At 46.4% G+C, this 22,392-nt stretch overlaps 6 protein-coding genes across 6 annotated transcripts; 2 read left to right on the top strand and 4 right to left on the bottom strand.

Moving 5' to 3' along the window:
• Positions 1-174: 174 nt before the first annotated feature.
• Positions 175-1,922, bottom strand: EYB26_002201 (uncharacterized protein; the record flags this gene model as incomplete). Its single annotated transcript, XM_054261507.1, has 3 exons — positions 175-1,152; positions 1,256-1,678; positions 1,746-1,922. 3 exons carry the CDS (start codon positions 1,920-1,922, stop codon positions 175-177), a joined length of 1,578 nt encoding a protein of 525 aa, XP_054117482.1.
• Positions 1,923-2,322: 400 nt separating this feature from the next.
• On the bottom strand, positions 2,323-4,473 carry EYB26_002200 (uncharacterized protein; the record flags this gene model as incomplete). Its single annotated transcript, XM_054261506.1, has 4 exons — positions 2,323-3,558; positions 3,626-4,072; positions 4,124-4,151; positions 4,205-4,473. 4 exons carry the CDS (start codon positions 4,471-4,473, stop codon positions 2,323-2,325), a joined length of 1,980 nt encoding a protein of 659 aa, XP_054117481.1.
• Positions 4,474-6,609: 2,136 nt separating this feature from the next.
• Positions 6,610-10,095, top strand: EYB26_002199 (uncharacterized protein; the record flags this gene model as incomplete). Its single annotated transcript, XM_054261505.1, has 14 exons — positions 6,610-6,900; positions 6,970-7,061; positions 7,146-7,855; positions 7,942-8,152; positions 8,209-8,669; positions 8,735-8,784; positions 8,841-8,984; positions 9,047-9,219; positions 9,270-9,302; positions 9,391-9,485; positions 9,546-9,622; positions 9,686-9,787; positions 9,859-9,933; positions 9,994-10,095. The coding sequence occupies 14 exons, from the start codon at positions 6,610-6,612 to the stop codon at positions 10,093-10,095; spliced, it is 2,616 nt and encodes an 871-aa protein (XP_054117480.1).
• Positions 10,096-12,717: 2,622 nt separating this feature from the next.
• EYB26_002198 (uncharacterized protein) lies at positions 12,718-14,221 on the bottom strand (the record flags this gene model as incomplete). Its single annotated transcript, XM_054261504.1, has 6 exons — positions 12,718-13,066; positions 13,132-13,227; positions 13,297-13,679; positions 13,750-13,854; positions 13,942-13,961; positions 14,023-14,221. The coding sequence occupies 6 exons, from the start codon at positions 14,219-14,221 to the stop codon at positions 12,718-12,720; spliced, it is 1,152 nt and encodes a 383-aa protein (XP_054117479.1).
• Positions 14,222-18,755: 4,534 nt separating this feature from the next.
• Positions 18,756-20,380, top strand: EYB26_002197 (uncharacterized protein; the record flags this gene model as incomplete). The annotated part of the gene is made up of 4 exons (XM_054261503.1): positions 18,756-18,771; positions 18,850-19,006; positions 19,075-19,736; positions 19,800-20,380. The coding sequence occupies 4 exons, from the start codon at positions 18,756-18,758 to the stop codon at positions 20,378-20,380; spliced, it is 1,416 nt and encodes a 471-aa protein (XP_054117478.1).
• Positions 20,381-20,712: 332 nt separating this feature from the next.
• Positions 20,713-21,624, bottom strand: EYB26_002196 (uncharacterized protein; the record flags this gene model as incomplete). Its single annotated transcript, XM_054261502.1, has 4 exons — positions 20,713-20,767; positions 20,852-21,371; positions 21,439-21,469; positions 21,550-21,624. 4 exons carry the CDS (start codon positions 21,622-21,624, stop codon positions 20,713-20,715), a joined length of 681 nt encoding a protein of 226 aa, XP_054117477.1.
• Positions 21,625-22,392: the final 768 nt, after the last annotated feature.

The following is a 22,392-nucleotide window of genomic DNA, read 5'->3' as shown; positions in this document are numbered from 1 at the left end:
CGCATACCGATCTCTTAGGGTTAGTGATCCTAGCCCTAACTCGATTTCACAGATTTGCGTCGCGACAACCGCCGCTTTAACGGCTCGGCACATGAACGCTCGCCCTGAGATCGCTGAGCAGGCGCGACCACTTCAAAAAATCAAGCATAGGGAAAAATCCATCGATAACCGTCCTCAACGACGGGTCTTGTCAAGTACAGCCTTCGTGCCATTCTCAGCAATCTCATTATCATGGGGTCCCCCGTGTCCTTTCACCGACCTCCATTCGAACAAGAGTGCGGGTATAAGACTAACGCAGGCAACGCTCATACCGACGTAGAACGTATGGCCAATGGACTTGTTATATGCCCCAAGGACCTGCGGCAGCAGTCCTGGCGGCACAACGCTGCGCAATTCCGTAGCGCCAATGCCCACTAATTTGGCTGTTGTGTCGGCTGGAATGACCTTTTGCAGATTGCTTTCCAGCTGCTGCAGAAACACTCTTTCGGCAACACAGACAAAGATGGATCCGCCCAGCTGCTGGCCAAAGAACATGAGTGATGCGCCAATGGGCACATCTTCGGCCTTCAAGACGACTTGCGCGGCCAGGCCGGATTGTTGCATGCCGAATCCCATGCCCAAACCCGCTATAACTTGGTATCCAATCCACTCGGAGCTGTCGCTATCGACATGGAGCGTCGTTAAGAGACCCGTTCCGATAGACATCAAGATGGAGCAAATAATCACACAAGGCGAGTAGTAACCGACCTTGGAAACGAATATACCGGCAAGAATACTGCTTACAACCAAAGCAAGTATGAATGCCAGGTTGCGGATTCCGCTTTGCAGTGCATCAACTCCGTCAATAGCCTGAAACCATATGGAGAGGTAGTAGCTCATGGATAAGATGACCCCGCCAATACAGGCCGAAAAGCAGAACCCAGAGATAATCGTTCGCTGTTGGAAAACACGAGGTGGAACTGTTGCATTTTCGTTGCCTCGAACTTGGGTAACCACCCAGCACATCAGCAGAACTCCGAAAAGAACGAAGAGTACAATAATTCGCACGTTGTTCCATGCATATGTAGTACCGCCCCATTGAAGTGCCAAAAGACGAGAGATGATTGAAGGAAGGAAAAGAAGATTCCCGATTGGATCCATGCGAATGAGTTTCTGCCGAAAGTTAAGGGCAGCCTGTTGCGGAGGCGAGAGATGCAAAAAAAACACCACTATCAGCATCGAGACCGCGCCGATTGGTAGGTTAATATAGAAGCACCATCGCCATGTCAAATAAGATGTGGTAAAATGCACCACCAACTAATGGTCCGACTACTGAGGAAACGCCAAAAATTGCACCCAACAGCCCCTGATACATTGGACGCTTCTCAAGCGGCGTCACGGGAATCATAATGACAATGACACCAGAAAATACCCCCGAAGACCCAACACCCGCGAGTGCTCTGCCAATGATGAATGCAATCGAGTTGGGAGCTGCTCCACACAGTGCTGAGCCGACTTCGAAGATGACGATTGCAGCAAGAAACACGAGTTTGTTGTTGTAAAACAGGTACAGCCGTCCAAACGGTAGTTGGGTTATGCAGCCAGCAAGAACGTAGGCGCTACCATACCAGCCGACATGGTCAATGGATTTGAATTCGTCTGTGATCTTTGGGATGGCAGTCGAAACGACGATGCGATCCTGAGGTGTTTAAACTCCTCGATTAGTCGTCTAGAGCCATGCATGGGTGTTAATAGCCTGGACATACCAACGCAACAAGAAACATGGCAAGGTAAAGGGCAACCATCAAAATGGCCACAATGCGTAGTGGCGGATATTCCATTTCGTTCTCGCTCTTTTCGTCGCTTCCGGTAGGAGCAGCATCACTTTTATCGACGGTGCCAGATTGTGTCTTGTCATTTTGCATCTCAATGTCCGGATTCATGTTGTCCTGGGCTGGGGAATCGGCTATGTCCGGCGGCGTTGAATTCTAGAGCTATGATAATATCGAAATCAGAATAGTCAGAGGAAATCAAAAGCCTTTATTATGACTACAAAAAGGAAAATAGCATTAAGACCTACCATATCCGTACCAGAGCTCTATCTCAATATTTATAATTAATGACTGGGAGGCACTTTGATGTCGGCATAGGGTTCTCAGAAATCCCCTAAATATCCGAATCTTGCGAATTCTCCGAATGTTCCGATACCAACTTGAACTCTTAGGAGTTAACTGTTCATAGAAAACTTTTGAAGGTATAATATAGCAAATAGCAAATAAGATTCGTTCTTTGTTTCATAAATATATCTAATATAATACGGGTGGCGAGTCAGAAATGCCGCTCCTAGTTATTCCTCCAACTGTGTTGGGTCTCTCTCAACAGGTGCTCCCAGTATTCCCAATCAGAGATGTCCCAGCCAGGTACTAAATCCCATCCAGAGGGCATGGAATCAAAATATGAGCTGCTCGCTACAGAATTATCCAAATAAGCCATCAAGCCATTGCTTGCATCATCATCATCATCATCAGCATCATCACCATGGCCAATTCTATTTGTACCAATGTCCGTTTGGCTTTGGACACCTTCCTTTCCATTGGGCTGTCGTCTGCCACTGGCTTCACCAAACTCGTTGGTTGTTAAACCCTGCTGAAGCAGTTGCTGAATTATCGGTGGAGCGGCACAGACACTGAGACCATGACGGGCCCGATTGAGTTGGTAAACCTCCCATGACTTCAACGTCAACTTCTGGACTTGTTTGTGCAAATCCCTGGCCTCATCCATCAGAAGATATTGGCGGTATTTGTACGTTTCCGAGACCAAATCCCAAGCCTTATCGACAAGCGGGAGGCCCGGATGCTCACTCTGTAACACGATCAACATGAATACAAAAGCGTCAAGCTGGAAATATACATTGAGGTGCCATGAGAAGTTCCTAAGTAGTTCAGTCGACTGGCCCAAAACATCGTACTCTACCATTCTGACACTCCAATTCAAAATGTCGCTCGTTCTCCCAGCATCTTCGGTATCATGCTGCTGAGACGGGTGATGAGCCATCAGCCTCATCTTGCAAATTGCAGAGCGTGCCCCGCCAGAGGCCATTAGATGTAAAGGTAGAGCAGGGTCACAGAATCGTAAATAAAGGCGCTCTATATGCTTCTCAAACTTGTCAATAAGCCGGTCCTTTTCCACGACCGATACAGAAGGACTATGCAAGCTGCTTCCCTGTTCATTGAGGAATTTGCCCAGCTCATATCTTAGTAGACAAAATAATATTTCTGTCGGACCTTCATGAGGGATAGGTTGCCCTGTCATTGACGGTGATATATCAGCATCGTTTAGGTTGCTAGGGAGTGTAAAATCAAGGCCAGAAGAAAGCATGATAGGGCCAGGTGAGTGAGCAAGCTGTGCAGCTCGGCCGTCAATGAGAAGAATCTGCCACCATAGCCTTCTACGCATTTGCATGTCGAAGACTGAAATATTACTTTCGTATTGAGGCAATCGAAGACTCTGACCCATCCTAACAGCCAGGCCGGTAAGAAACCACATGGTTTCAGAATTATACAGATGTCGAGTAGCTAGCTTAGAAAATAGTGATATCAACATGTGTTAGCACAACGGAAGCAAGTTTAGGGATTATATAACTTACAAGGTATATGGTGAATGCTTGGAGAAGCGTCATATTTGTCGCCTTCATAAATCCAGCACTGGAAAGGGCTTGTTGTGCGCCTGATGTATACATATGTTGCAATGCCTCTTTGCTTTGGCCAAAAAGACATTCGACATCATTCTTCGTCAGGGACATAATCGCGGCAGCATAGATGGAAAATAGAAGAGCAAGTGAAGTAAAACTGGATGAACTTGGGTCTGTAGTCGCCTTGATAACCTCTGGCTGAACAGAGGGGGCGTGTATTACTTTGGAGAGAGGGTTGACATTCTCGAGGAATTTCTGCCATAGAATAAAGGCATGGTTCGCTGAGGGATACAATTGAGCTAGATCTCCATCAGCCCCCAAGCTACCAGGAAGAACAAGGCCAATCGGATCTAGAGATGGACTTCCATTTGTCCTTGCTTCGGTGGCTTGTGGCGCCAGGAACTGGGTGCACCATCAGCTTCACTTCTATGCATCACAGCATGGCATGTATACCTTGTCACTCAAGCCATGCCATAAATTCCTGTCAAATATGTCAGCTGGGACAAATAAGATGGTTGAAGGAATTCCCCTTACTGTACAAAGCCTGGGGTATTCGTCTGCGTATCATTTGCTGGTCTGGGCAGCGAATCTGGTCTTCCTCTGTTCCGTTTACGATAAGAGTATGGAGCGCGCACGCCAGGGACACATTCAGTCCCCAATTCAAGGCATTTCGAACATGGACTTTGGCGGTCGCAGCGAGTCTTTCGTTTCTTGCACGATACACAGGAGTATTCTCGTGCTTGCCCGTCTGGTGTTGAAGTTGCGGAGACAGAACGATCGTCTCGGCGTCTTTCGGGTGGCATGGTCTTTTCTTAGGGGATAATGTGCGGAGATGGCGAGTCAGCGAAGAAAACGAGAGTTATAGGAACAAAACATCCATAACGTTGATTCCGTGCTGCCTCAGGTAAAGGATGTCAGCCGCAAGGTGTAGTTGACTACCATGCGCCGAGTGCGGCAGGCTATAACGCCACCAACGGCAGACCTCTACCACTTAAAGTAGAAAAATGTAGGTACGTATTAAAAAATAATACCATTATATGGTGTTATTTCGTAGGACCTATTCTACGAGAAATCAAGCAAGAATTAAGCTAGCTAGGTAGGTAGAAAAGCACACTCATCAAACTACAAAAAGGCCTATGGATGCTGACTATTTCAAGATGGCCTGAATCTCCCGCAAATTTCGCAGATGCGAATGCGGCTGCAAAGAGGTCCTTCCAACCCGCCAGACGACGCTTGCTTGAAATTGTAATAGTCAAGTCACGAAGGCGGAGTAGAGACTCCTCAAGTGATCATCCTTCGGGGCCCGTTAGTATATCTATCCAGGTATAGTCGGGGGCTTCGCTAACCCTAAAGCAAGCCCGATAGAGCTCAGGCCAAGTAAGTCCCTGCGTGTAAAGCAGCGTCGCCCAGCGCGCAGAAATCTTTTCTCTAGGCAGTTTTCGATGTTTATCGATCTGTTAAATAAAAAAGATGAAGAATTGCAAGGACACACGCTCCCGAAGGAAATGCCTCTCTAACCGGTTACCTAGGGCTTAGCAGGGCATCGTTAACCAACGCCATGATGTGGCGAGGTCCGCTTTTCACAACCATCATGGCAATTGCTATTCTCCGAGTAGAGAAGAAGACAGAAAAAAACAAATAATCGTGCACAGAGTCACGGCAATAGCTTTTTGATAATAATTTGTTTGCCGCAGATCAGTTGACATGGTCATGCTGGCATTATGCACAGCTGCACGTGTGATGTTCTGGATGGGCATACATCTTCTGTTAATTATTATCGATTTCTAATACCTGCAGCTAGGTGAGTAACACTACAGCAAAGTTTCATAATCTTGGGATTTATTAAATTCATTTTCCTCGCTCATGCATGCACATGTGCATGGGTTAAGCTTAAATATCGGTCTCGGTAGCTAGGTACCTAGTGGTCCCTAGCCCTAACCTAATCTTCAAAGCCGATTCAGAGGGGTCAACCACGCAAAAACAGGGAGGAGAAAGCGTGTTCTGCTTCATTTGGATAGAAATAAATAATTCTCTTTAGCATTAAAACCTTGGAATAATATAGGGCAAAGAATCAATCGAAAAGAGCATTCATTCTTCCGGGTCTGATTTGCGTCTAGTCATATGCACCGACTTTATACCTAGGTAACCCTCCTACTTCTTGTTACACAACCTTCGCCTGTTACATATGTAGGCTGATCGGAATCTAGCGTCAGTAGACACGATAATCATTGACTCGGTTAAATGGGATCTACTCGAATTATAATAAACCCGGTCGAGGAAGTTGCCTTGGTGTACCGGTAACGCGCATGTGGACGATCCGCTACTCCACGTACTCTACTTCCTTCAACCTCAAATATCCTACACCATCTTCATGACTTCCATCAAGCCACCAAATAGGTCATTTACAAGCTCCGGGGGTTTATGAAGCCAATAGCCTTGCATGGAAAGCATGGGGTAGCATTCGCTTGGCCGTAGAATTCGATGTACGACACGAAAATAATCGTGAATAGGTTCAGGAAACGTGTGAATGATGGAGGAAAAGAAATACGTTGCACCTTTTTATTCGATATCGCTTCTTGCTCCCGACTGAAGCCATTTTACATAGATTGTGCTACACAGCCGCTTCTCGAATACCTATGTCGACCGTGTCATCTGAAGGTATTTGGTCATATCCCGACAACTTATAGTTAACTAGTTAGTTACTTTTCGGATGGCTGCTTAGTCACATTGCTGTGATGTGACTACATGTATACTAACTTTTCGATGACTTGAATAAGAATATTCGTCAACGAGGAAATGGATTTACTATCTCGTACTTCTCCCGGGGTCCGCATTGTCTGGTGGCTTGAAATATCCTATAAATAGGGGGTACGCAATTCCCCGGAAATTATATGACAATCGATGTTTTCTCCTCCAATCGAAGATACTGCGAACTCGAGATGATTTTGATAATAGCGAATTTGCTTCTACTGGCGTGCTCTGCGTTCCCTGTGAACGAAGCTTCGTCTCCGTTATTCACCACTACAGATGGGAACGATGACTCTTTGTTGGCGCCTCGAGATACGGAATATTTCACCCTTCGAGTTATGCCCCTTGGAGCCTCGATAACACAGGGATACTTGTCTAGCGATAATAATGGATATCGAAAAGTGCTTCGGGAGCAACTTCGATATAGCGGGTGGCCTGTGAATATGGTTGGCGGTCTGGCGGGTGGAACTATGCTTGATAACGTGTGTAATTTCAATTAAATGTTTTAACTATTTCTGGTTCAGAAGACAAATACTGATATATACTGTTAGAATCATGAAGGACATGGAGGTTATCGGATTGACCAGGTAACGGCTGTTGTCGAGAACAACATCTCTGAAATGCCAAATCTGATACTTTTAAAGTAGGCTGCTCCTATGTTTGTTCTCATTGAATGATCCTTACACCTATTTTTTTGTAATCATAGACTAAGCATATTCTATTACAGTGTCGGTACAAACGACGCTCTCCAGGACTATAACACCGACAGTGCCGGTGAACGCCTTGACTCTTTGCTTACTTTCCTGTACGGGGCAATTCCGAATACCACTATTGTTCTATCTACACTGCTCCCAAACACGATACAACCAGATCTTGTCGCTAATATCAACGACCAATATCACGATGTCTACGACAAGCGCGAAGCAGCAGGTTACAGGATTATCCTTGCAGACATGTACACGTTTCTCACCACGGACGATCTACAAGATGGTATTCACCCCACTGACTATGGGTATGAAAAGATGGCATCGGTGTGGTGGGCAGCGATTCAGACGGCTCAAGATAGCGGATATCTTTCTGCACCTATTGATACGGGGTTCAGTGACTTTCCGAACAATACCTGCCAAAAGACATATGATAGTAGCATGGATGACTACGCACAAACCCAGGAAGAGTCCGGTACAGATGATGGAAAGTATGTCCACACTTCACAGGACATGGGCCGGCTGCTGGATATTGCCTCCGTCGCAGGCAACATATACCAGGGAGTCAATCTCGCCCAGTTGGTAAACGTGGATGGCGGATATCGAGAAAATGCACTCGATGAGTTGGTTTGGACCCATGACGGCGATGGTACATACATGTTTCTGAACGAAAACTCAGGGGTGTTTGGATCATCTGTTAAACTTGACGTCAAGATCTCATGTTTGGCTAAAGGTAGCCTCTCTTCCTTGTTTCCTACATTCCTCCTACCTCTCTTGTTCAGCCAGTTTTGCCATGCTAACTCTGGAGGACGTGGTCAGGGGTTCGTTGGGGCGACGTCAATAATGACGGACTAGACGATTTTATTTGTATTGGTGCGGATGGTGCAATGTATGTGGCCATCAACCAAGGGGCAACGAACAATGTGCCCACGTTTGAGGATATTGGGCAAGTTATGGCTGCGCCTGGCGGTAATATGACTCAGACCAACGTACGGCTGGGAGACATCGATGGTGATGGACGTATTGACTAGTAAGAAAGCCATTTAAATGTTTTTTTTTTTTCTACATACTGATTGGTTTCTGTAGTTGCCTCATCGCAGAAAATGGTGATATTCACTGTTGGCGCAACGGCGGCCAAGGTGACGCCCCGACTTCTTCATATGGTGGCTACTGGCAAGACTTGGGTACCGTTTTTATGGGGAAAGGATTGGGCGACATTAATGGCGTTCGACTCGTTGACATTAATGGAGATTTCCGTAGCGACTGGTTATGGGTTGATGATACCGGCAAAGTAACGACATACATCAACAATCGCGGTACCGGCAAAGGCAGTTTGGTGCCAGATTGGGTCTCCGTTGGCGTCACTCATGCGGGTATGGGAGTAGCTGGAGCGAGAGATCGTGTCAAGTTCGGGAATGTGTATGCCGGAAATGGCGCAGACTATCTTTATGTTGATTCGGTAGTTGAATCCGCTTCGAATGCTTCGATCTATGATAATTATGCACATGTCTGGAAAAATACAGGATATGGCGGGACCGCACTGAAAGGTACGATTTTAGAGTTGCATCTGCCCAAAGTCTTCGCTAGGACTAATTTTCATGTTGGCTAACAGGCGACGGCGACTACTACTGTGACATGAGAGGAACAGGCATGGATGACTATGTAGGTGAGGCCTCCATTTCATGTGAGAACTCGTGCTAAACATGAGCTCCTACCAGGTCTGGGTGTCCCCAGATGGCGTTGGCTATTTGTATGGAAATACGCTTAACCCACCAAACTGGGATCCCGCCGGAGTAGAAATCTTTGACGCTGGCGTGGAACGAAAAGCCCTTCATCTAGCTGACTTTGACGGAGATGGCAAGGTAGCAGCTTCCATAACCCGACCACCATATACATATTACCAAGCTAACGACAGCCTGTATAGTGCGATCTATGGCTCGTAGATCGGGCTACCGGGGCAGCAGAAGTATGGATCAACAACTGGAACTCTTCGGCAATGAGTTGGAACAAGCGAGGAGTAGTTACTGGCGAAGCAACCTGCACACAGAGTTGGGGCGTTGGCCTGTATGATATTGGTCTTCGGTTTCACGATATCAAGTAAGCCTCTTCCTCTTTGCTTATATTATTCGACTAACTCGTAATGATAGTGGAGACCAACGAGCTGATTACTTATGCATGGAGTACGTTCTGATACAGCTCTCCCGTGATACTACATAGTATATGTTTGTAGTGGAAAAAAAGCGCTGACTTCATACCTACCGCATTAAGGCCTAATGGCCGCACAACAGGAGCACTCAATCTCGGCGAAAACGCTTTCGAAGATGTCGGGCAGATCAAGCATAGCGAGGGCTACGACCGTGCGAGTAAGTATATCGCTTCCCTTCGGTTTTAATAGCCTCCTTTTCTAACCTACCTCTGTCAAGACCACAAATGGGCGGATGTGAACGGTGATGGTCTGGTAGACTTCCTCTGGGTTGACAAATTTAGTGGAGATGCATCGGTAAGGGGAAGCGCGCACGTTTAGTAATAAGAACTTGACAACATCATTGACATGTTCGAATAGGTATGGCAAAATGCGGGACAAATGCCCAACGGCACCTTGATAGATGGCTCCTCGTTCCAATGGACACCACTAGGTGCTGCCTATGAAGGCGAAGATAGAGGCGTGAGTTTGTTGTCTTCAGCATCCCCTTATGGCAACCTAGGTTGGATATCATTTATTGATAATGCTTCTAGGCAAACATACACTTTCCCAATCTTGGAGGGCTTGGACGTGCTGACTACCATCAAGTCATCCCGCGAACAAATGTCGTAAGTTGTTGCCATCTAGTTTGTATGAAGCAAACCGCTCCCTACTAATCATAGGTGAAGGCATACACCTGGTACAACGTTTGCCCCGGAGGCGGCATCAGTGCACTGGATGATGAGAGTGCTTCAATTGATCCTCAGCTTCCGGCATATTCCAGTAGTTGAAGCGCTGGTTAAGTGTCTTGAATCATTTCTCATCATTTGTCATTGAATGACTATTCCTATCGTTCGTCAAATTTTGGTCTTGTAGTTGTTTCATCGATATACCCTGCTTGTAAATTGGGTCTCCTTTGTTGTGGGTATGCTTACTCCATTTATCTACAATAACTTGCCTAGGTGACCTTAGGGTAAAGAGTTTAGAGGTATACATGTAATATTAGCCCTACACAAGCTTACCTAGGTAACCTAAGAAAATATAGAAAGCGTAATTAAAGAAAATAGAAATATAGGGACAGATAATTATCGAAATTGGAACTAAACTCTGCTTAACCCTACATACATTTAATCAGGATTGAACTTAATTATATATATTTCTGGGACTGAGCGTAGGTGCGATCCCTACGAGGCTGAGAATTGACTCTACTTCCTGTTTCGCAGGTTCTGTGTGTCACAAGATTACATAGTCATATCTTTATTAAATCACTTAATAGGTCTTCGGTTAGGGTTCTGGTAATCGGGAATGCCTGATGCTCAAGGTTTACTGGTAGGTACACAGCGCGACTTGGTTCGTCCTGGCCGATTGCTTCGGTGGCTCATTAAAGACCTTACAAATTGGAATAACTAAGTTAATGGTCTGAGTCATGCCATCGAGAACCAGCTTTGTCTCTGGCACATCGCATTTTCCTCTCACAGAACCCTCCTGGCAAGAATTGATTGATCGAATCCCCTGCTGTACAATCTTCTTGTCATCTCGGCTAGTAATGAGGATGATATCGACCCGTTCCCATTGACTATTCGAGGTTCTATGAAGGGGTTGATTGAACTCAGAAACTTGAAGAAGCTCACCGTCTCGTTCATATTTCTCGTGGGGTCGTGGTCCGCAGACCTACTACCTGAGAATAGAAAATTGCCTTTCTCGAAACCTTGAAAGTTGTTAATAACCCTCACCGATGACCTATGCGCAAATAACGAGTGCCGATGGTGGGATAATGATTATGATCTGCTTGCCGTAGTTGAACAATGGCTGAAAAATTATCAAGCCTCTACACCCCATCTACGCGATTTACAGCTTCCGGTTCGTCGCACGGCGGACCATGCTCAGAGGCTGACTGAGTAGGCTCACAAATGGAGTGGTATTTTTTTTTTTTTTAATTTAGGCGCCAGCCTATAAATTGAGATAGCTATCTATCTATTCAGGGAATACGCACAAAAGGAGCACAAAACGGAGATGCCGGGCCACAAATATTGTGTCTCTTTTACTAACTTTATAATAAGGAAGGAAAAGATCTGCCGTCAGCGGTTCGGGTTGTTTCATAGTTATATGAACGGCTGTAGTTTTAGTGATGCTACTGTCTTGGATGGATGGGGAGCGGTGCTTATGCAAGTCCCTGTCTGGCGGTCTTTCGATGATATGATAGATGGACATGCTACCTCCTCGGCAAGGTAGGCAGCTCAATGGGATTCGTGCTCTACGTAACTAGGCATGTTTGTTAGTGGTATGCGATACTGCTCGGCCCCTTACGTAGGCAGGCATGATGTATTATGTATTATGTAGTAGAAATCCGGAAACCTCCACGCATTTGATATTCCATCTACAGAGTAGACCCGGAAAAAGCAAACATCAACAATCGACTTTTACGAACAACCAGGGTCTGTACTATGCACAACCGGGGCCACGTAATGCATGTATAAACCGGAGATAGATCGGCAAGGTGGCGTGATCATAAAAGTGATCTTGCAGTCTCATAATCGAGTCTATGCATGGGAAGACTACGGAGTATTGTTTTTCATAATACGGACAGAGTACAGACTCTGAGCCGTGCCGCACTTGACTAGTACTAATTCTTATACACGACAACAACGTACTAACTAACTACATAGTAGGGTCCTTTTTAGGTTCGGTCAATGGGCTAACTTGGCCCCTGGACGGCCGGACAAGTCCGGTAACAGACTGTTGGATAGATATCAGAACTCAATTCTGAACAATCGGTCTAGGCTTGGCTTAATTCCAGGCTAGATACGACGAGGCACAAGCAAATTTGATTCATACCCCTGCCGGGTTAAGGACATGTCGTACCTAACTACTACGTACTACGTAGTAGGTCTCGTGTCATCTTCAGGAGACGAACATTGCTTTTTCTCCCTGATTGACGCCACGTGCTCGGGAGTATGTCTGTTTTCAGATTGAAGGATTCAGAGTCTCATGGTATGCAATCCTTTGATATTGGGGCTCAGCATGGCGGTGCGTCCTTTGAGCGTGGCTTGTGAAAGGATTCAATCATTGATTGTGTGTGTGGGATAGTCAATACGGGAGTATTCTCTCTCGCTGCATATTCATGGATGCTTCAAGGGATTAATCGTTTGAAGATGGAAGCCATGCTACGTAGTACGAAGTGTGTTTATGTAGATATCAACGTGGAATGCCCGCCGTATCCACGAAAACTGACAATGTCTGGCCAATGCGTATCGTAGTTGTACGATCTAAAGGTATATATCGTTATTAGAATAATAAGTTTGATAACCTTGGAACTCCAGAACAACTCCGTCTCATATATTGCATCCATATATACCCTAAATGACCCCCCCCCCCCCCCCCCCCCCCCCCCCAACCCAAGCCCAATATCTAGATCATCGCTGCCCATTCACCGTGACGACGTCCTCCTTCTTATTCGACTCGATTGTAATCTCATGATGGACCTGCACAGTCCCGTGCGCCGGCTCATGCAATCTCGAATTGCTGCCTGACGGACTAACTCGGACTCCATAAACGACATCGTCGTCGAGCTCGTAGTACGTCAGGTCATCGCGGTTACTGCCCATTTTGCGTGATCTGTTGCGCGAGTTCATCCCCGTTCCGGAGGAGACGTCCAGGGTTGTTGGGCGGCGAGGGTAGTTTTTCTTTCTGGATTTGCGGTTTATAAGGAAGGACATCTCGGGGAAGCAGACTACCAGGAAGCCCGATGTAATTTCGGCGGCACTGTTATCGTCAGAATACTGTTCTCGATTCGAACAAAGGCTTAGATAGGTGTTTGGACTTCTCACCCCCACAGAAGAATTTCGGGCTGGTTCCATGTAATATCCGGACTGTTACTGATTCTGAATCGGACGACCAATCCGATAGTGCTGAAAACGGGTGCACTAAAAAGAAGTTTCATATGAGCAATCCCGATGACATTGTACTTCGAATACGCGAGAAAAGAAACATACCAAAGACCAAAGGTAAACACCAAAACAACCAGCATCTTCTTTGTCCTGCTGAGCTGCAGTCTCAAAACCGAATGTATAGGCAAAACAAGGATGATATAATCCGTAATGGTGTTGAAAAATCCACTCGTATTCAGTAGAGCCGATTCGTTGATACACGTTCCATGGACCGAATTATCCCAGATTCTCGATCGGGGGGTACATTGCATGAGTTTCACGATGCATGTGCTGATGTAGAAGGATGCCATGATGGCGATTAGGGCAACGATGAGGCAGTCAAAGGGACTCCATCGAACGGGCGAGAAGACTCGTCGGTAGAGGAATAGTACTGCAAGTTTGGTGAGGCAGATGACGAATCCGTAGACGACGGATGCGAGGTTGAACCACTATATCGAACCTTGTTAGATCTGATCGGGCTGTCGACGTTTTTGCGTTCAGAGTTGGTGAGGTACGAACGTAGAGTGCGTCTTTGGCCTGTGAACGGCTGATGTCCCAGGCATGTTCTCCTCCATGGTTTGCCATCACAAGTCCCACTACTGTATTGTAGGCCACAATGCCGATCTGCATTTGAACAAGTCAGAGTTGCTCGTATGGTTGCTTCCTCCCAAGGTTGGGCATATATATATTCTTGACTCTCCGGAAACTCACCCATGCCGTCAAAACAAGCCCTGATTGAAATGGGAATGTCAGTCACAAGGTAACCTTGGAATCAGGCAAGGCAATACTAACAGTCCTCCAATATCCAGGCCTTTTTGATTACAGCTCGGGCCCACGAGCGAGCCAAAAAGAACAATGTGACGAACCCAATCGAGATTCCAATCGTGACATGCGTCTCATAAGAAAGTGATGCCGGATTTGTCGGGTTCGACACCGTACCAGGCGGAGGTGAAATATACGGGACAAACGTCGAGGTCGTCGTGGTCGCCATTTTTTCTTTTTTTCTTGGACCACACGTTCCAACTTCCCAGCAGCAGTATTTCTTATCCGGCCCTCACACGTGGGTGAAGAGCTTTGTCCTCTTCTTCCTCTTTCCTCCAGGAACAATAGGAAGGTATATAAAAGTAAAACGGCGTTTGTATTGTGGGGAAAATGGTAGTTGATCTACCACCTACCACATGTTGAGAGTTAGACTCTCCCCGGTTTGTCTGACTGGTGCTGTGATGATCCCCACAGATAGGCAGGCAGACTATTAAGCTTCAAACAGGAGAAGAAGAAAAAAGAAAACGGAGGATCTTCCTTGGTTAAGTAAGTGCAGTTCTACTAACTAGTTAGTTAGTAGTTACTGTAGTAGATAGTTGACCAATGCACACATGAGTCGTCGTAAGGCCGAAAGTCTGAGACTCTAGTCGAGAAGCTTATTTTTTTTTTTTTTTTTAGATTCTTGCTTTCTGTGTCTGTTTTACGGGAGAGGCGAGGAATAAGAATGGACCTTGATCCACCGGTTTGTATGTTGGTGGCCTTTTCTGCGTGCGTGTGATTCTTGAATAGTTAGTACGCAGTAATAAGCGCCTAGAAAATCTTCAGCACATTTAAAATGTCAAGGGTTGGGAAGCATCCTAACTAGTTAATTACAACTTACAAGGGATTTTATGAGTTTGCTTAAGTTAGTTACTACGAGGAGGACGGATTAAGTTAGTGCTATGCATAAACTATGATCTAATTCAAGATAGATACGAAGCGCCTGTTCAGAAGGATCAAACTTAACCTACCTACAGGCTGACAAGCCGGTGCAATCATGTGGCTGGATTCTTGCATACTTTAGTTGGTGTATCTACACCGGCTAGCTCACTAGTTAACTATTTAGGACTGTAGGAAATTGGGCTTGACTATTCCAAAGTGGTCTAAATCACAGGCGTATGATCGCAATTCGCCGAAGCGGCCCCCCTCCCCCGGTCATCTTCTTTCATGGGGCAAGAGCAGGACACAAGCGTGATTAGTAATTGCGTATGGCAAGTTGGCAACTGTTGAGTTAGTTGGTTGGTTGGGTTTATTGGTGTTGGCAGACACTGACGGAGTGGGAATATCATAATAATATATGATGATCGGAGCCCGCTCTTGTAAAAGCTTGTTGCCTTGACGTTTTGCAGCCACACCGCAGAGTATACGAAGATGGCATGATATGATAGCTAGTTACTTTACGAGAGAGTTATGAAACCCTTCTAGAAAAAAGCCAAGATTTTCTTCACATTTTTTTTTTTTTTCCTTTTTCTGGACGTTTCTGCTTCTGCATGACTGGCAGACACGATGCGACAGGCATGTATGTAGTGGTCCACCCCTACTTGTGTGTATGTGTGTATGTGTATGTATGGAGAAAAGTCGCATATGGCTGGGCTGGGTCTTTAGCTGAGAAGGCCGCCAGAGTTAAAATACATAATAGCCCCTGTATTATGGGCACTAAAAGTCAATTAATATCATTTATACCGACTATTCAGCGACGATACCTGGACTAGCAGTCTGGTCACCCACTGATCAGCAATTGATGATCGCGAACCAGTTATCCATAACTCCGTGTTGTTCCAAGCAAGTCACAATTCGGAGCACAAGCCGGACGGACGGTCCAGATGTCACTGGCGCGGATGCCACTCTCAATCAAGATCGTGAGAAATCCAGCTACACAGTTACGAACGAACTCACTACGGTCTACTAAGGAATAATCCAGACTGGTCCACTGGTATACGACGTATAATATATTAGTTAAGGGCTTGAGAGCAGGCTATATTTTGCTCAATTTATATTTGATTACTCCTACATAGGTAGGTACGTAGGAAGTGTTGGTTTTCCCGACTCGGGGGCAACCAACTTGGCAATGCCTGGAGAAAGACGGAGGATCAGGTCAGACAATTGGCAAACTTACTTCGGGGGGGGGCGGCGTCGGCGTATCGTGTATGCGATCGTACATGGTAACTTATGTCACGTTCGAGCGGCTCGCTCGCAATGTAGTGTAGTGGTCAAGGGTTACATGTCTATCGACCTTACTCTCGAAGTTAGTAGACTAGTAGACATATCGGCCAAGGTGCAACGAGGACTGAACATGATGCCCAAAGGAGAGGGGGCTGGAACGTGGGAGTGGTGGGGGTCACTTGTGCTCTGTAACTAGTGCGCACTACGCAGTACTGAGGACATGGGGTAATTGACGCTACTCTGTAGTCACTACGGAGTACGAGGACGGACTTAAGGGGTGTAATGAATATTTATTTACGCGTATTACGTAGTAAGTTTTTTCAATAGTTACATAAGTTAGACAAGGACCACATGCTGAATCCACTGATCAAGATTAGTTGATCGCTATTCAAGTCATTAAACCAGTATAATATAACTATTATACTACGTACGGTAGTACATACATAGTGCTGTAAGAGTGAGTACTCTTACAGACCGAGTATGGTGTACGGCGCCGCAGACAAGTGGACCACGGAAGACGCGACGGACTGGGTTAAAACTTCAGAGTTAAGACGAGGCTAAGACACTAATTCCCCTAATCCAGAAACACGCTAGCATGGGCGGTGGTTCTGGCCACTCATTCCGGGGTCTCCAGGTCTCCACTGGCAGCACTAAGTCTGTAGTAGTACTGGATCGTCGCTCCCCTGGTCAACACCAACAGTCTTACAGGCTCACCTGCGCCGCACCATCACCGAGTATGAGTGAAGGAGCCGATCCCTTGTCCAGCTGGTTGTCCTCCGTGGTATTGTGGCTATCAAGTTAATTTTCGTTTCTTTTTCTGTGCGGTAGCAACTAACATTGAAGTAGATGCGGGAAGAAATCGATGACCAAGCTGGGAATCTGTCTTCAATGTTGTGAGTTGATATCAATACAGATGAATAAAATATATACGTAGTATGTGAGAAACAGCCCGTCACAGTCAACTGGCTAAACGATAGTAAATAGATGCAATAAGAGAATTCGATAGTGCATCGCGGTCTCGGTGGCCACGTTTTCAGGACTGCCATGTACGAGCCAATTGGAAATCCCAACACGAGTGCTACGTACTCTGCAAGAGGCCATAGGCTAATTCCTTCGCTATCTATCCAGTCAACGGCTGCCAATTTATCACGCATATCATGATCAATCCAGCACGTAACATTTCGAATCCATACTGCATCGCGGGACGGTTCTGAGTAGGTAGTTACTACTCGTAGTATGTATGAATGATAATTTCATAAGCTCGCGCCAGCAGCCACTAGAAAAGTTGCATTTTTGCTAGAATGGGATGTATCGGGTTCACAATGATCCGATTGGACGGGGTACAAGTTGCCAGAATATTCTGGCTCGTGAGGCTTGCCTTGTGGCAGATAGGATACCGGAATTGCAATATAATTTATATTTGTCAATAAACTCCGTGTACTAGTTACGTGTACTACGTATGTATATGTTCATACTCTGTCGTAGTACCACCCGTTGGAAGTTCAATCATTGGACCGACTGGCGCGCAATTTCAGGGACTAACTACCTAGTACGTAGTTAGTTACTAGTAATGCCAAATTGCCTACCTAACTAACGGGCCGTCCGTCTATTTACAGACGGGGAAGTGGATGAAAAAGGGTGTTACACTTGGAGCCAATCAAGGTGAAAACACTCGAGAGGCCAATGAGAAGCCGTAATATCATGATCGCCATGCTGGATCAAGACTAGTCGTACACTCCGTATTGATTTGGGAACTCTCGTAGACATACGTACGTACATACATACATACATACATACATACATACATACATACATACATACATACATAGTACGATGTGTTCTCCGCCCCACTTGCAATCGCAACAATATTGGGCTGGGGGTTCCAAGGTTCAGCAACGGCCGCAAAGCTTCGCCCAAACCCAATTTCCAGAACTACGAAACTGCTTACGTTCAAGCGAGAGCAATGCTTCAGCGATCACATGACAGCAGACTACACCACGTCACCAACGAGGACTTACCATGTACTGGTAAGAGTTGCAGTAAGAGCATACTACATAGACTGACTGCCCACATTTTAAGCTCGGCCTAGATCGAATGAATCCCCGGCAAGCTGCTGAGCACTGGTCCGCCGTACTACGTATGTAGTACTAGACACATACTAGCAGCGCTCGTCTGAACTAGCCATGGAGTACCTACGCAGCAGGGTCTGTCTACTTGCCGAGTTTCCGTGCTAAATTGGCCTGCTCGAAGTAGCGCGCGAAGGATTCGATATCGACGGGAGAACAATGGAGAACATCCACATCCACGTCCAACCATGCAAGGAAGGGCAAACAAACAAGGCCCTTTTTTCACGTGTGACATCGCTCCCCCCCACTCCTTCCTTTCTTCTTCTTCCTTCTTCCTTTCTCCCTCTGGCAAGATAGAAAAGTCGCTGGTGGCCCTGCTTCGTGCCTTGATTCTTTTCCCACTCAGTCGCTAGCCACTGCTACGAGTATATGTGATCAGTCAATTGTTGCAGCTGTGTGGTAGTCTCACAACACGATCACTGCTCTCAAGTCATCATGGGCGCGTCCAAAGGTTAATTGCACACACACACACACACACACGATCGCAAATACGAATAAATAAACAATCATGCTAACTGACTCAACTTAGATGACATCGAGGCTGTCACGCCAAGCTTGGATTCGCCAAGCGTCGAGGACAAGGGAGTTTCGACTGCCGGCGTCGATGAGGCCCGCCTGCTCCGCAAGATCGATATGAGAGTCATGCCGATGCTTTTCATCATCTATCTGGTTGCGTTCTTGGACAGGTACTGCACTCATTTCTGCTCTCTAATTCGCCCTCGGCTCGAATAAATCACTAATGCGCCAGCAACAGAGTCAACATCTCCAATGCCTTGACCCTGGGTCTCGTGACCGACTTGAAGCTCACCGGCGAAATGCCCAACACCGCGTTGGTCGTCTTCTACGCCCCATACATTCTTTTCGAGATTCCATCCAACGTTCTCCTGAAAAGACTCAATCCCCATGTGTGGCTGTCCGGATGTATCATTGCCTTTGGCATCGTCATGTTGGGCCAGGCCTTCGTCAGCAGCTACGGCGGACTGATTGCGACCCGATTTTTCCTGGGTCTCGCCGAGGCCGGTATCTTCCCAGGAAGTTTCTACCTGATCAGTTTTTGGTACAAGCGTGAAGAGGCTCAGAAGCGTTTCACCATCTACTGGTCGTCCGTCATTCTGGCTGGTGCTTTTGGTGGTCTGTTGGCCACTGCCATCTCCCAAATGGAGGGCCTGCGTGGCATGGCGGCGTGGCGGTGGATCTTCTGCTTGGAAGGAATTGCTTCCATTCTCGTCGGATTTGCCGCCTTCTTCTTTGTGACCGATTTCCCCAAGGAGGCCTCGTGGTTGACCCCCGAAGAAAAAGCCTTTCTCACCGAAAAGACCCGCAGTGATGAGTCGCACAATGCTCCCGTTACCGTCAATGACGTGCTGCAATATCTTGGTAATGTCAAATCTCATCTTGGTGCCATTATGTATTTCAGTAAGTCCACTCCTCCTCTGAAGCAGGCATCTTGGCTGCTTGCTAATATTCTTCCTCGTTCAGCCATTGTCGTCCCCATTTATGCCTTTTCCTACTTTGCCGCGACCATCATCAGGGCATTGGGATATAACACCGTGCAAACCCAATTGCATACCGTTCCACCTTTCGCAGCGGCCTTTGCCTACGCTCTCATCGTTGCTATCTGGTCTGACCGCGTCAAACTTCGGTATCCTTTTATCTTGGCGTCGGATGTACTGATAATTGTCGGTGTCTCCTTGATGTTGCATTTCCATGGAAAGGGCCACTTCTCTGCCGAATATTGCGGTATCATCTTCATCACCATGGGTGCCTTTGGCGGCGGCGCCATCATCGTTTGCTGGATTTTGATGAATCTCCAGGGTCACGCCCAGCGTGGTATTGGCTCCGCGTGGACGATTGGTTTCGGTAACGCCGGTGGTATCGTTGCGGTCTTCCTCTTCTTGTCCAAGGATGCTCCCAATTACACCATGGGATACTGGGTCTTGATTGGCATGGTCCTCCTCGGCGTGGCATCGACCCTCCTGTATGGTGGATTGATCTGGCACGAGAAGCGTCAGGCCTTGGCGAGCGGCAACATTGAAAAGGCCAACTCTTTGTCCTTATAAATGTCTTTGTCCGGGAAAGACACGACGCGGTAGTAATTGGGCAAAAACGTTGATTATACGTAATGAAATTTTCAGCATCTTGTTCATTTGTGAGCAACCGTTCATTCTTCCAATAGAGATTCTTTCAATAGACTTGTACTTTTACAAACTTTTACTTTCCAAATCTAAATCAAATTCATTCCCGGCCCAGTAAAACAAGCCGTAAACCAACAGACGCGCCTTAGCTAAAGTCTCCCATCTCGGCAGCAATCACCTCAAGTTGTTATCCGTGTGTCTCCCTGATAGTCACTATAGATGATAGTCCTCTGGTCTGCTCACAAGCACATCAAGACTCATCCACAACACACCGTGACATTCTCCGTGGCCCCTGGCCCGGCCACATTTGATCTATAAAACCCGTATTTGGTCAGCCAATAAAGTTAACTACATGTTAACTATCTCACGGAGACAAAACGAGAGAGCAAAACATACCCCGTCGAAACATTAATACTCTCCCACGAAAACACAAACGAGCCCAAATACGCGCCTATGAAGATGCAGATGATGAAATACCCGTTGTAGTACATGGCGAGTAACATGATGAAATACGCAACTGCAAACGTGACCATGTGCAGCAGTGCGCGGATGCATTGTTGGAGTAGAGTTGGGCGGAAGCGGATGGTCGATGGTATCACCACGGCGTCGCTAAGGGTTGAGCAGCATCTTGCGTTATTCTCATCCGTTGAATTGGTTGCGTCTAGTGTTGTTGCTGTCGTCGTCGCTGTCGTCGTTGTGGCGAGTTTATTGGCTGCTGGGTTTTGGGTTGCTCCGCATCTTCCTCCTCCTACTCCTCCAAGTGCGATGTTCTGTTTGAATTGTTGCAGAATGTAGCGATCGTATTCCTTGGATAGACGCCGGAGGAACTCGAGACACATCACCAGGAGGATGATGCCGATACAGGAGCCCGCGAACATGCCGTGGGAGGTTATGTGCCATGATCTGGAGATGAAGCCTACAATCATTTGGAATTTAATCATCAACATTGATGTTTGAACCAGTGGTTTAGATGGAGGACGTACATGCGTCGATGATATGCCAGTTCCATAACATCTGTCAAACTTCCATATTAGCACCTGTTCCTAGGGTAGTTATCTTAAGATCTTCTTGAGAGATAACGGCACAAAACGTACGGAGATCTTGCAGCTCCTGTCCATATCCATACCCACACCGGCCCCCATCTTGCCACTCCCTCCAATGTCCATCATCTTGTCGACTGCACTTGCACTAGTTTTATCCGAGATTGTAGAAATCGCAGCTGGCGAGTCTAGGACTAATTGATTCGTCGAATACATAACCGGTTCCTTTTTTGTAAGTATCCGGCTGGTGAAAGAGAGCAAATTTATAACTTTGACAACAGCGACAAGAAAAAAAAGCGAGTAGCGTTCCAAAGAAAAAAAAAAAAAAAAAACTTACTCCGGTATTTGTTCGGGGAGATGAAAATATTAAAATGAGTATACTGTACCATGTTATCTAGGTAGTAGACATGCTCAAAATTATCCACACGCCCAGCTATTTACGCAAGCATGTAACCAATCGATTTGTTATACATCGCATTTCAACTTATGACTCCAACCAGGTGATTGGGGGGACTTAACTTTAAGAATATTTTAGGTAAATAGGCTCATACCTTCTCACCCCTCAAGCCAAGTTTCCTGCAAATCAGGTATGGCATGAATTCCATAAGGATGACGACAGGCGTTGGTCGAGTGGGGGAATCCTTTTGTTCACACAGAGAGAGAGAGAGAGAGAGAGAGAGTCGATTTGAGCACATTTCTGCAAAACAAAAGTGGCGGTTCATTTAGACTATGTTTCATTTTACTGCTTCTGGTTGGTGTCTATGTACTGGTACCGTACTATGGAGTAGGTACTTGAGTGGAGCCGGGTACTGGTACCTACGGTAGATAGATAAGGACCCCGTGGCTTGACCCGCCTTGTGTCGGATCCAGATGAGTCGAGAAGGCTGGCTGACTGAA

The sequence above is a fragment of the Talaromyces marneffei genome, chromosome 1 (genome assembly GCF_009556855.1).
Source record: "Talaromyces marneffei chromosome 1, complete sequence".
In the NCBI taxonomy this organism is placed as follows: domain Eukaryota; kingdom Fungi; phylum Ascomycota; class Eurotiomycetes; order Eurotiales; family Trichocomaceae; genus Talaromyces; species Talaromyces marneffei.
Note: the sequence above shows the minus strand (reverse complement) of the source record. Positions and strands in the feature narration are given on the sequence as shown.